The sequence below is a fragment of the Anarhichas minor genome, unplaced genomic scaffold (genome assembly GCF_050575085.1).
Source record: "Anarhichas minor isolate MPS153535 unplaced genomic scaffold, ASM5057508v1 ptg000136l, whole genome shotgun sequence".
Taxonomy (NCBI): Eukaryota; Metazoa; Chordata; class Actinopteri; order Perciformes; family Anarhichadidae; genus Anarhichas; species Anarhichas minor.
Genome location: NW_027466582.1, coordinates 17,403,505 through 17,415,941, shown reverse-complemented (window position 1 = coordinate 17,415,941; position 12,437 = coordinate 17,403,505). Strand labels below are relative to the sequence as shown.

Below are 12,437 nucleotides of genomic sequence, written 5' to 3'. Positions count from 1 at the left end.
TCGGGGATGAACACAAGCGTTTGGATTCGTTAGTTACTGTCAGTGAGGCGCTGATCTGTTCTTGTCAAGTCACAGCTCAGTAAAACAAGTGTTGAATCCCCGATCTGTGAGTTTTGGCTGTTTGGTTGTTGTTTCATGCAATCTTTTCCAATCCTTTTTTTTCTTCAGGTAAACATCACAGATCACTGTGTTTCTCATCAAAAACAATTATAGTATGTCGAGCACATTGGGGGCAGAGGCTCATCTCATGGTCAATGGTTTACTTTTAGAACAAAAAAAATGGTGAAATCACTGCAGCGATGTGTGCTTTACAGCTTGTTTTTGTACATGCTCATTCCATTACATGATGCTCATCAGCTTTTGCTTTTCCTTTTTGCATTCAGTAGCAACTTTCCCACAAATGAAAAAAAACAACAGTACAATCATGGCAGGAAGGATTGTTGTTTCCATTGTTGTAACAATTCAACTCGGTCTCATTCCCCATTCCCAACACTTCACATACGGACGCTTGGTCGGGACTTTATATGTAGTAACGTTGTGAATTAAAAAAAAATGACCAAAAAATGTTTAGGCAAAAAAAAAGGGTATCCTCAATTTGTATGATATCTCATTAAAAGGGTGACGCAGCAGAGGAGACGACACCCGTAATTATGCATAACCTTAACCCTTAATATCATTTAAGCGGGTGAGTTATTTACAAATTCTCCCCCCATACAGTTGTCATAAACGGGGGTATGAGTTCTAGAGACCATTACTGTTTTTCAGTAAACATGTTTATTTCAGCATTTTAACATGGTGGTTTATTGGGATTTGACGCCGTTTTGGAGCCGGCCTCAAGTGGCCGTTTGAGGAACTGCAGTTTTTGGCACCTCCGCGTTTGCTTCATTCATAAAACCCCCCAAAAAAGGAAGTTAGATCTATTGCTTTTACTCATTATATATCATTCAGTGACTAATAATTAATTATTTCCATGGTAAAGTCTGTTCAGGTATATTCAGATTTCATTAGATTTCATTTTGGAGCATTCCGGCAGCTACACACACTGAGGGGATTTGGACAGTACAGACATCTGCAGACATGAACATTTTCAACTCGAGCAGACTTTGCCTCAGTTGGCGCCTCTCATGCACACAAGTGCATCATGGACTTCTCATAATCTAACACGGCTCTATACTTTGCTTCTCTCATAAAGCCTTCCACAATGATCTGCTGTGCAGTAAAACTGCGTGTGAACACATCCATGAAGCTGAATGCAGAGTTGTTCATTTTAGATTTTGTGTTGTGAAAAACATAGCCTCCTTTTTTGATTGGTTGGTGTAAAAAAAATGCAGTTTACTCCAATCACTATTTTTGAGAAAAGCTGAACTCTTCTCTCCGTTTGGGAGGCTCTCTGCTCTGGCAAAAAGCTTAAGGGCAGCTGCATTCTGGGCACTTTGAGGCCACTTCCCATTGTTTGCTCTGTGAAATAGGCTGTTGCTTCTCTGTCTAGTTAAAGTTGCCACTTGGTTAAAAGTGTAATCCCAGAATATTGGTAAAACATAGTGTAAAGGGGTCCAAAAATGACATTTTTGTTAACAACAAATGGAAGGGGCTTTGCAGATGGGGTTTTGTTGCAGCATGACATTTATTTCTGCGGTCAACAGGGACCCCAGTCGATAGTCCTACTATGTTAAATATGTTGTCAGGATGAGAGATTAAAAAACACACTGAATGAGACTGTTTTACGCGACCAAAATATTACAATTAACTGTCTGGAACTGAAAATGTTCTAAGACGGGAAAACGCTGCGGCAACGACCTGTCAATCACAATGTAGCCCCGCCCTAAAGAATACCCTGCTTTATCTTCTATTTTACGATATGGGACCATCATTTACTAAACCATGTTTTATTTAAGATGACTTGAAGCTATTAAGACCATAAACTCATGTTTAGAAGTAGGGTCATTTTCTCATAGACTTCTATACAATCAGACTTCTTTATGCGACCAGAGGAGTCGCCCCCTGGTGGCTATTAGAAAGAATGCAGGATCAAGGAACTTCTGCATTGGCTTCACTTTTCTGACCTGGAGTTGCCCTCTAATCTAAGTGACCAATGGGAACAACTTTTGAAAATGTGTCCAGTACTGAGGGAGAACCCTGCAGATGGCAGCTGCTAAACGGGCTGCAATGTAATCACTCGGGGCAACTCCTCACCGTCAAAATACATCCACTAAAAGTGCTTGTTTTTGCCACTGATAGGCTCAGATTGTGTACGACAACATTATGGAAAGGACCCGACTGAGAAATACATTTAGTATTGTGTCTAACCTTGCTCAAGGAGAAGTCTCGTTCTGAAATCTCGCGTCCTGTCCAGATTGCCGAAATTAGCTAAATGCCATGACAACGAAAATCTCTTGCATAACAACACTAAGCTACGCTTTCTGTCCTCCAAAGTAACAAACTCTGACAGCACCCTCTCTCTCTAACTCTCACTCACGCTTCCAACATTGTCACATGACACAATAACGAAAAGAAAGGTGAAAGGTAAAGAAAATATGTTTTATTTCTCTATATTGTCCTTTCCATATTGTTGTCAGACACTTTAGTGAACGTACATTGACGGTGAAGAGTTGCCCGACTACATTGAAGCCTGTTTCGCGCCTGCCGTCTGCGGCGTTCCGCAATGCAATCCAGAGAAATGGGGAAGGGGGTAGGTCAGAGTTAAACAGTGGTCTGTTTGAAACGCAGCCCGCTGATTTGTTTGGATGAAGCCAGTATATCGGCGTAGCTGGGATGCACAATGCAACTCCATCCAGCAAGATGTTGCATTGGCAAATCGAATATACAAAGAAAACGTGGGTGCATATAGCTGGTCGATTACGGGAACAAGGCATGCTGTTTCCCCTTGATAAGATCAAATTGTTGCCGCTGTGAAAGCTTCCAAGAGTTAAGAAATCCTGTGTTCAAGTATAATAGATCATTGAACAGCATTTTGCACCCCCACCAACGCAGCAGCCCCCTGTGTTGTTTTAATGCAGGCCCGATCTTGACCGAGAAGCAGCGTTACTCCAAATTATGCAGATCACGACAGAAAAAGCTTCAAAGGGACGTCGCACATGAAAGTTTGCCGTCAGCAACTAAGATAAATAAGTCCACTTCTGAGCCTCTCACTTCCAAGGACACAAACAGACTTGCCATTAAATCTGCGAGCAGATGAGACAGCAGCATGGACATGAATCAGCAGAAATACTAACTATGGATCAATGTTTGACACACGCACAAACACGCCGAATGCTCCTAGCAGGCCATCAGATTATTGTTCGTTCTCACTTTGTCACATCCCGCCTGCCAGTGTTGACTCGCTGACCGTTTCCTGTTTCTTCTTCTTGTGTTCCAGTATGATCTACTCCTTGGTTACCTCATAGCAACTGATTTTTCAGCAACCGGAGAGAGAGAAAGAAGCCTCCGGGATACACAGACTGCCACGGTCTCGGGTCTAGGACTGAGAGACCGGTTATTAGAAAGTAAAGAAGATTAACTTTTCTTTTTTTTCCCTTTTTTTTTTTCGCTGTGAAGCCAAACAATGAACTGGATGGGGGGTTGAAGCTTTTTTTTTTTTGCTTCGTCTGTATATAAAAACTGAAGACTAAAAGTCCTGTTTACAGTTTGACTGATCGTAGCGAAGACCCGAGTTAATCACTGCCTGGCCAACGTTTGTACCACACACACACACACACACACGCACACATGAACACACATCCACAGCCTCCTCCGGAGTGGTACCGTATACTTACTGCACGGTAGCAGCGGCGGTAGCCCCGGAGGACAGAAGAGCACAGTAGCGTTGTCTCAGGCACAGCATGGTGGAGCACTGTGTCCAGCACGGCACAGCTCACCGACTCTCAGTCACACACAACCCCCCCCCCCCCTCGACGCCTCACCAACTCGTAGCTTCAGCGGTGAGCCTCGAAACGAGGGACAGATGGGAACAAGTGGATGGACGGCTAACACTGTACAGAAAGGAGAACGCTCTGGGTAGGGGTGGGGACACACACCAGAGCAGCCAGTTCTCAATATTCCCCCCCGGGACGGCACACACAGTCCATGGCCTGTGGTTTCATCTTTCTAATCTAACATTATGGCTTTTGTGACGTGTGCATTTTGGTGTATTCTTTAACAAAAGGCATTTCCAATTGAATTATGATCTAGAGCAAAAAAAAGGTATTCTATACAGCAAATGCCTTTTTAATGTTGTCCTTGGTGTCGTTCTACTGTGGGAAACTTTTCTAAAAACTCCAAACTGACACCTGTCCGAGCTTTCATAGTAGCAGGAACACACATACTTTTTCACAAATATGTGTATTTGATCTCGCACAGTATTCGCAATATTTGGCTATATATTAGAGGTAATTGATGATGGTCTAGCCACACAGGGGCTCGATTTACACCATTGACCAAAATGTTGTCTTTTCGGTATTGAAATAGATTATATTTACGTCTATTTGTGAGATTCCAATGGCTTGCCTCCATGCTCTACCTTAAACAAAATATTTTTTCCCAAATGTAACCACACCATGATAAGACAGCACAAGTAGTAAAGAAAGCAGAAGATGAGAAAGGTGCCGAGCGTGGATCCGTTTTTCTCTGTAATTTGAATAAAAGCAACTGTAGCAGATGATGGACGACACATATGCAACACTTTCTCACTCACTACTCGTCAAACATGGCAGCTTGGTCAGCGGCCCTACGTTTCAAACTACGACGCGCTACGTGCCCCTCTAGTGTCAGTTTTGCGTCTTTTCGAAATAAACTTCCACGTTCACTTGAAGCAGCATTGGGGTTTAGGCAACAACACTACATGGTTAGGTATAGGAAAAGATCGTGGTCTGGGTAAAACAAAAATAGGGTTGTTGCATAGCTGAGTAGGCTACATTGCATCTGCAACATATAAGTGTATGTACTGTTGCGTAACGGACGTAGCTTTAAACAGGTCAATGTTTACCTTTGGTGCTTTCTGACCCTGTCATTAACCCCGATGTTATGTCATGTTATGTAACATAACTATGGTCATAAAGTAACTTACGTAACGTTACATAACTTAACTTACACAGGTAACTTTACGAGTCAACGTTGACTTTTGGTGTTTTTTGACTCTGCCATCAACTCCGACGTTATGTTACAAAACGTAATTAACATAATGTCACATATTTTAACTTATGTAACGTTACGTGAATTAACATAAGTACGTATCTTTAAACAAGTCAACATTTGGTGTTTTTTGACCCCGCCATACACCACAACCTCCCTCCCTACGCAGCCTTTATCACTCTTTGTACCACTTCACCTGACTTGCTCCTCCACCATAACTACGGTGACAACGGTCACAGTTTGGAAGTGCAGCCATTGACCAAGCAGCCGTATTTGACGACCTTGGAAAAAAAGAATGATTTGCATATAAATGACATCTGTCTGAGAACATTGAGGTACTACTGTATAATGGTTCCCAGAAAGCAAGTTTCTCCGGTCAGTATACAGGTCATCCATCGTCCCTGCAGCTGGAACAAACTCAGTGTCTTGCTCTGAGACACTTCAGCAGGGCAGGAGCTTGAAACCTGCATCTTCCATGTGTAGCACAGTTTTCTAACCACTAGGCCACTCTTTAGATCTTCACCATCGTCTTCACACAGGGAGCTCACTTTGTAAGCTGCCACTCGAGGATAGCAGATAGGAATGCCCAATTATCGTTGTTTTCTCTTATTCTAATTCAAGCATTTTATATCCTTACTGTGTATGTGCCCGACGGAGTTGAATTCAGATATTGTTTATGAAATAAAGTATTTTAAAATCAAAGATTTGCTTCCAGTCATCATGCTTTTTCATTGTGTTATAACATGCTCCTTGTGCGGGAGCTGCATATTAACTACAAGGGGAACATGGGAAGAAGAAGGTGGGGGTGTATTTGACTGCTAATGTATATCAACCCTTGTCTTTTAAAGCAGCGGTCCCCAACCACCGGGCCGCGGGTCATTTGGTCTGTGGTACGCACAGAAAGAATAAGTAACTTATATTATTTCTATTTTATTGATTATCAGAGTCTGAAAGATGTTTTATTTTGAAGAATGACCGGATTCTCCCCCAATTACATCCGCCTGTGCCTCTTGACACATGTCAAGATGCTTGTCTCGGTCACGTGATACGTTACCTCAAAAATGAAGCCCACAATCTAGCGAAAGTGAGTAAAAAACAAATGTCTTTGCAGAGAAACGTTGCAGAGAGACAAGCTCAGGGCTCCCACTGATTCAGCGTTATGGTGAGTTGTATTTTTTATGCATTTGTTTTTATGCCGATCATATCATTTTATTTCGTCGTGTTTTTCCGCCGCACCTTGAAGGCCGGTCTGTGAAAATATTGTCTTACATGAAACCGGTCCGTGGCGCAAAAAAGGTTGGGGACCTCTGTTTTAAAAGCACTCAATGCCCACTTACTTCATTACATACAATCACATTATAAAGCATTATAAAAGTGTTTGTAATGCATTATGAATAATAAAATGATGAAGCATTCTGATACTCGACCATGTAAGTCATAATAAAATGCTTCGTAATGTGCTTTGTTATTGTTACAATGCATTATCCATGAGTGTTTATAACTATAGATATACAGTGCTGTCAATATTATACATATGTTTAGAATAAATGATGGACATTGGGCGTCAGAAAAAGCATTAACCATCTGTAAACATTTAAGCACATTAAATGAGGCAAAACAGAAGCCGTTTGGCTTTAGAACACACTTGACAGAACACAAATCAAAGTAGTGCACAGCCTTTAGCTGGACACAATGGTGGAGTAGATATCCAGGTTTGTTTTGGCTTAAACCTGCATTAATGAATTATTTAGCGACATGGGGGCAACCCTAAAAGCTGCAAATACAACACTAACGAACCATAACCAAGTTGTTAGCAAACAGTTGCCCATTCACCGAGCAAATATCTATCTAACAAACACAATGCAACATTATCATTCATTTGGCAAATCTAAGTCCAGTATTCACTCTCTCTCTTTTTATTTCACCAGCTGGTCACTTACTTTGTCTCTCTATTTGTTGGTGCTGGACAGAAAGTGTGCAGTGAATCCATTCACTGAAAACAATAGACTAAAATGACGTTGATGATAGTGGTGAGACGAACCCCAAACTGGAAAGTAGTGACGGTTGACCTAACGCTGGCGCTCACAGCGGCTCATAGAGGAAATGCGCATGGGAGGGGCCCCACGATGAGATCCTCCCACACCAAGCGGCCATCCCCGACCTGCAGAGTTGAATCTTTCGCTCAGACTGCTGTTGAAGAAGTGTCAAAAAAATATGTTTTTGTTCATTATGAAACTGCGGGGAAGACCGCCTCAGGAGAAGTCAGATGAAATGGCCTCATCACTGCTGTGTGCTGCACCTCATTCAAGGAGGAGGCGGGGTGGAGCGATGGTAAATGGAATAGTACTTGTGAAGCGCTTTTCTAGTTTTCGGACCCAAGTGCTTTAACACTATGTCATCATTCACCCATTCATACACTGATATTCAGGACTCTAACTAACCATTCATATCCATTCATACACCGCAGGCACAGCCTACAGGAGCAACTTGGGGTTAAGAGTCTTGCCCAAGGACACATCGGCACGGATAAGCGGAGCCGGGGATTGGACCGCCGATCCTCTGATTGAAGGAGGACCCTGCTCTACCACTGAGTCACAGTCGCCCCTGTAGGATCACTATGAGGGTTCACCGACAGATTGAGAATCAGATGGAGCGATGAGATGTAGTCACAAGCTCTTTTTTAATACTTTTCATTGGTTGAGAAATGTAAAACCCACAAAACCACCAATAAGACAGTGGCCTGACAGTGACAATGAGAACAACTAATAATTGAAAATAGCACGGTTATATTGTTGAACTTATTGAAATTAAAGCAGTTCTCGTTTATTTCTCTCAATCGTGACTTAACCATGTCGTATGATATGATATCTGTTTTAATACAAATAGAACAGCTCACGTGTGGCTTTGACTTGTAACGGAACATTTTCCGAGATGTGCATCGTGCACTGCCGTTACCTTTTGGTCCACATCGGCCAGTGTGTGCAGGTGAGCGAGTGTGTGTGTGTCCGTCCGTCCGAGCCGAGGCAGACAGCCGCTGACAGATTGGTGATAGCTTGTCTTCCCAGCATGCACCTGGGTGCTGTCCACATCACTGCCATGTATTTCATCATAATTAAACTGGGCGCACACTGCTAACCTTTTGGCCCCTCTTAATGTGTATGTGTGTGTGTGTGTACGTGTATGTGCAGGCTGGTAGTGATGTATTTGGATTAGCCCCCCCCCCCGACCTCCCTCCTTACCGTACGTCAACCTTTTCACTTCCCTCTATTTCTGTTCTCTTCCCCCGAAATCCCCGCCAGCATCTAGCTCTCCTCTTACAGCTGTGAGATGACATTGAGCTCTTGTCTTGCGGCTCTGGCACGCTGCGCTCAGCGGTCTGGAACCGGAGGTTTGTCTGTAAGAGCTCTGCTTCTTCACACTTTTCACAGCGAGGGAGCCCATCTTAATCTCGCTCTGCGTGGCACCGAAGCTCACCGATGCATATTGGTTACTTCCTCTATGCGAACTGGCCCAGCACAAATAGTGACTGAGACTCGTGGAGAGTTCAAATAGTTTTTCAAAACTGTGAATGTAGGGGGAGGCGAGTCAACTTTTTGCTGGACAGGACTGACGTGAAACACAGGAGGGCTGTAGTTATTCCAGGTCAGAGGTTTTCTACCATGTGACACCGAGGCCTGAGATTCTGCAGGTTTCCATTCCAACCCAAACGCTACAAATAAACTTGCAGACGTGGACGTAGTCGTCGTGACGTCACACGTTTTGAAGCCTCCAATTTGGCAGTTTGCCCATCACCATCTTGGATTTTGGCAGTCCCTATCCTGGTTTTTTTGTGACCATATCTGGACGGCGGAGGAGTGACGTAGAGACCAGAACGGACAAACCGAACCGAACACTGGCTCTAGCGAGAGACTTTTGCATTTTAGCGCTACCTGAAGGTGACCGTGGTTCTCCGCCATGCTTGTGACACTGTTGCAAAGCGAGTCACAGTGATTAAAACCGTAGTACCTCCAGCCACCGCCTGACTTACGTAGCTCCTAAAGTAGTATTGTGTTAAGTATGGCCTCTGAGCGAGGAGAACGGCGTTACCACGGTTATGCACTTGCCTGCTCACGCTAATGCCGTCTTGGAAAGGGGAGAGTGAGCAGAGGGGTATCCAGTTCCGTTAGATGCCACCAAATCCTACACACTGTCCCTTTAAGATCCACTGAGTCAGTGTGTTTTTGTTCTTTAAGTCCTGTTCACTGACCCAGTTTGTCTCTCAACTCTAATGCCATCTGAACACTTCCCAGGGAGCTGATTCTTGCTTTTCACCATCGTGAAAACTTCTGTCTTCCAATATTTTTTTGCTTTCACTGCACGCCCCTCACCTTCTGTCACTGATCCTTTTATCCTCAGACACAGAGAGGAAGAGAGAGGTGTGGCCGGTGGCAGATGCAGCTAAGCATTATGAGCCTTGACAGGTGTGGTTGCGTTGTCCTGCAGAGCTGGACGGGCAGTCTGTCAGTGTCCTCTGTGCGTCAGATGGCCGTCTTGTCAAACTGCATTACCCACACTGCCACTGCTGAGAGGCGGGGATCTCACCGTCTGGTCGTCTGACTCCAGATCACAAAGTAGTAGTAATGTACCAACAGTTTCAAAAGACCACTGACTGTTTTGTCAAACAAAGTACTGAAATGTTACTCTAATGATAGTTCAAGTTCTGATTGTTATATTTAAAGGCTGTAAACGTGAGTGCATCTCAAATTTCTTAGATATTTAATAGAAACAATATAGACGCTGATAGAAACATGGCGATGCAACAGCGGAGTCCGTGAAGAGGAGTATTGAGGCTGAGTTAAAGCTACCCCAATGAATATATTTTCATATTAAAGGACCATGTTTAATAAGTGTCGCTTATAGTGACAAACCAGGCGGCAACTTCCGGTTCTGAAGAGTGAAGCCAATGCAGAAGTGTCCTTAAACTTGCATTCTCTCTACTGGCCATTAGGGGGCGACTCCTCTGGTTGAATAGAAGTCTATGAGAAAATGACTCTACTTCTCACTTGATTTATTACCTCAGTAAACATTGTAAACATGAGTTTATGGTCTCAATCTCTAGTTTCAAGTCTTCTTCAATACAGCATGATGTTCATTTAGTAAATGATGCTCCATTTAGAATCAAATAGATTATAAACTAGGGCATGCTTTAGGGCGGGGCTACCTTGTGACCAGAGCCGTATCCCACTTTTCTGCGTTACTCCTCCGCAGTCCAAATAGCGTCACCTCTGTTTATTGGTGTCATAAAAGCCAAGATGACAGCCGAAAAACGCCGACCTGCAACTTTGTTCTCACTGCAGCACACAGTAAACAAATTTATAAAATCAACGCAAAATGAAAGTTCCTCTAATGTTCAATTGAATATTACTGTACTGTTGAATTAAATAATTACCATTTCCTTTAATGTTCTTTATTACACCAAACCATGTTACGTTATACGCTTACTGAACCTTTCCAGAGAGTAACACACAACTTAATGCACTATAATATGGGCCTCAAAAAGGAGAGGTTTATAGTGTCTTCCATTGTTATGTTAGAAAAGACTGCAAATGAACCCATCTCTGAAGAGCACTTGTACCTTCACAGCCTCTGGCAATGACTCCAGTGGTACAGAAGAATCAGCCTTTACTGCCATTTGTACCAATCCGTTCTCTCCATGTCATGCAGCAGGGAGGAGAGTGTTTGAGTGTGTCTCTGAGGAGTTTCTGGGTACTAAACGATGTGGGCGCTGTTTTCGATCCGGGATGGACCATTGGCTGAATTGTTTCATCAGAGCCACTGGTGAGCGATCCGATAAACCCAGAGAGGATTTAGGAGTGTGTCATCTGATAAAAGTATATTTCCTTGGTTCCCATGTTTACCAAACAACAACATGAGGTCTTTCTTTGTGGAAGTTGGTGTTTAGTGCTCGGGTAAGGTGCCAAGAACACCCTTCTGTTCTGCTTCTGTTACATGGCAAAGAGTTTACTGTGAATGAATACTTCTACAAGGTGCAAGGGTTGATCGCACTACATTTTTCTTTATATTGCAATGCTATGCAAAGAGTTGGATAGGAAGATCATTACCCTCTCATACATGTGGCAATTATGAATTAATTATGCAGCCAGGAAAGAAGTTACTGTGCCCAGCCAAGAATTAGTCATACCCTCCCTTTTTGTACTGATGAAGCAAACAAGATATACTACTACTACTACTTACGCTACAACATAACTAAGTCAACTGTAATCAAAACACAAAGAAAAACGTTTCATCCAGAGCATGATTTGTCAAAAATTGAGAAAGAAAGCCTCTTGGATGTTTGTTCTGTCTTTCTTTTTAAAAAATAAGCCTTTTTTACTGTGAAAATGAGACATGGTGGTTCTACAAGCTAGCTGAGGAACTTGTCCTCACTGCTAGGTTGCGTGCATTGCACAATGTCATATAACAGAACATGATTATTATATTTATTAATAACTAGCCATGCAGCCTTGTGGAATGCTTCCACCCCTCCCATCCCCATTTTTGTCGCTTTGAGCTAGACTAGTCCAAAACTGGTTTATACCAGCCAGGCAAAGCTGGTATAACTGCCCCAAAAGCACAAGGTTTCACTGTATGTCATGCGGTTTTGGAAATTAATTAATGGCAAATTTAGGATGTCCACCAAAGAACAATATCAATTTAGGTGAGTCCTGCAATATTGGCTTATTTGTCAACATCTAGTTCTAAGAATTGTATTGGTTTAGTTGATATAGTGCTCACTTGATGCATGTTCTTGTGTTTCATCAAATATCCACAAACTAACACAAGTAATGTGTCATTCATGCCCATGAGCTAGCAATACAAGTCCGAGGACCAATTCCTCCATGAATGTGCAGGGATCTAATCGACTCCTGTTAAGGCAGCAAGCAAGTTCCCCAAATGTCTGCAAGTCAAAAGTATCTTGATAATATTTATCTGTCCTGAGTACATCTGTGGACTATCATGAACAGCTCTATCAAACAAGTAACAAATAAGCAATCTCCCATTAGCTGGACTGCCTGCCTGAGATGATGTCTTCCTGAAAAGTTGGAATATTTAAATCTAAACTAAATTACATAATGTATTTTCTTTAGAATAGCTTGTACTGTGTGTGTGGTTCTAGAATTTAACGCTTTTTTCTTGTTTAAAAATTGACATTGGTGTCAAAGTTTGATTTAAAGTTTACAGTCAGTGAAGGACCTCACAAGTACAGTATTACAAGCGTATGAGCTGTGCTGGTGCGTGTAGCGTGGTGAGACACAGATGGAGGGCTCTCT

General features: G+C 42.7%; 1 protein-coding gene across 2 annotated transcripts in view; it reads left to right on the top strand.

The window, feature by feature from the left end:
* The window catches only part of cnih3 (cornichon family AMPA receptor auxiliary protein 3), a 73,587-nt gene extending 70,183 nt beyond the window's left edge, over positions 1 to 3,404 (top strand). For both annotated transcript variants that reach the window (XM_076084390.1, XM_076084389.1), the window contains one exon: positions 3,377 to 3,404. In XM_076084390.1, coding sequence (XP_075940505.1) covers positions 3,377 to 3,404 — 28 coding nt within the window. The remainder of the gene's footprint in view (positions 1 to 3,376) is intronic.
* The last annotated feature ends 9,033 nt before the right edge of the window (positions 3,405 to 12,437 follow it).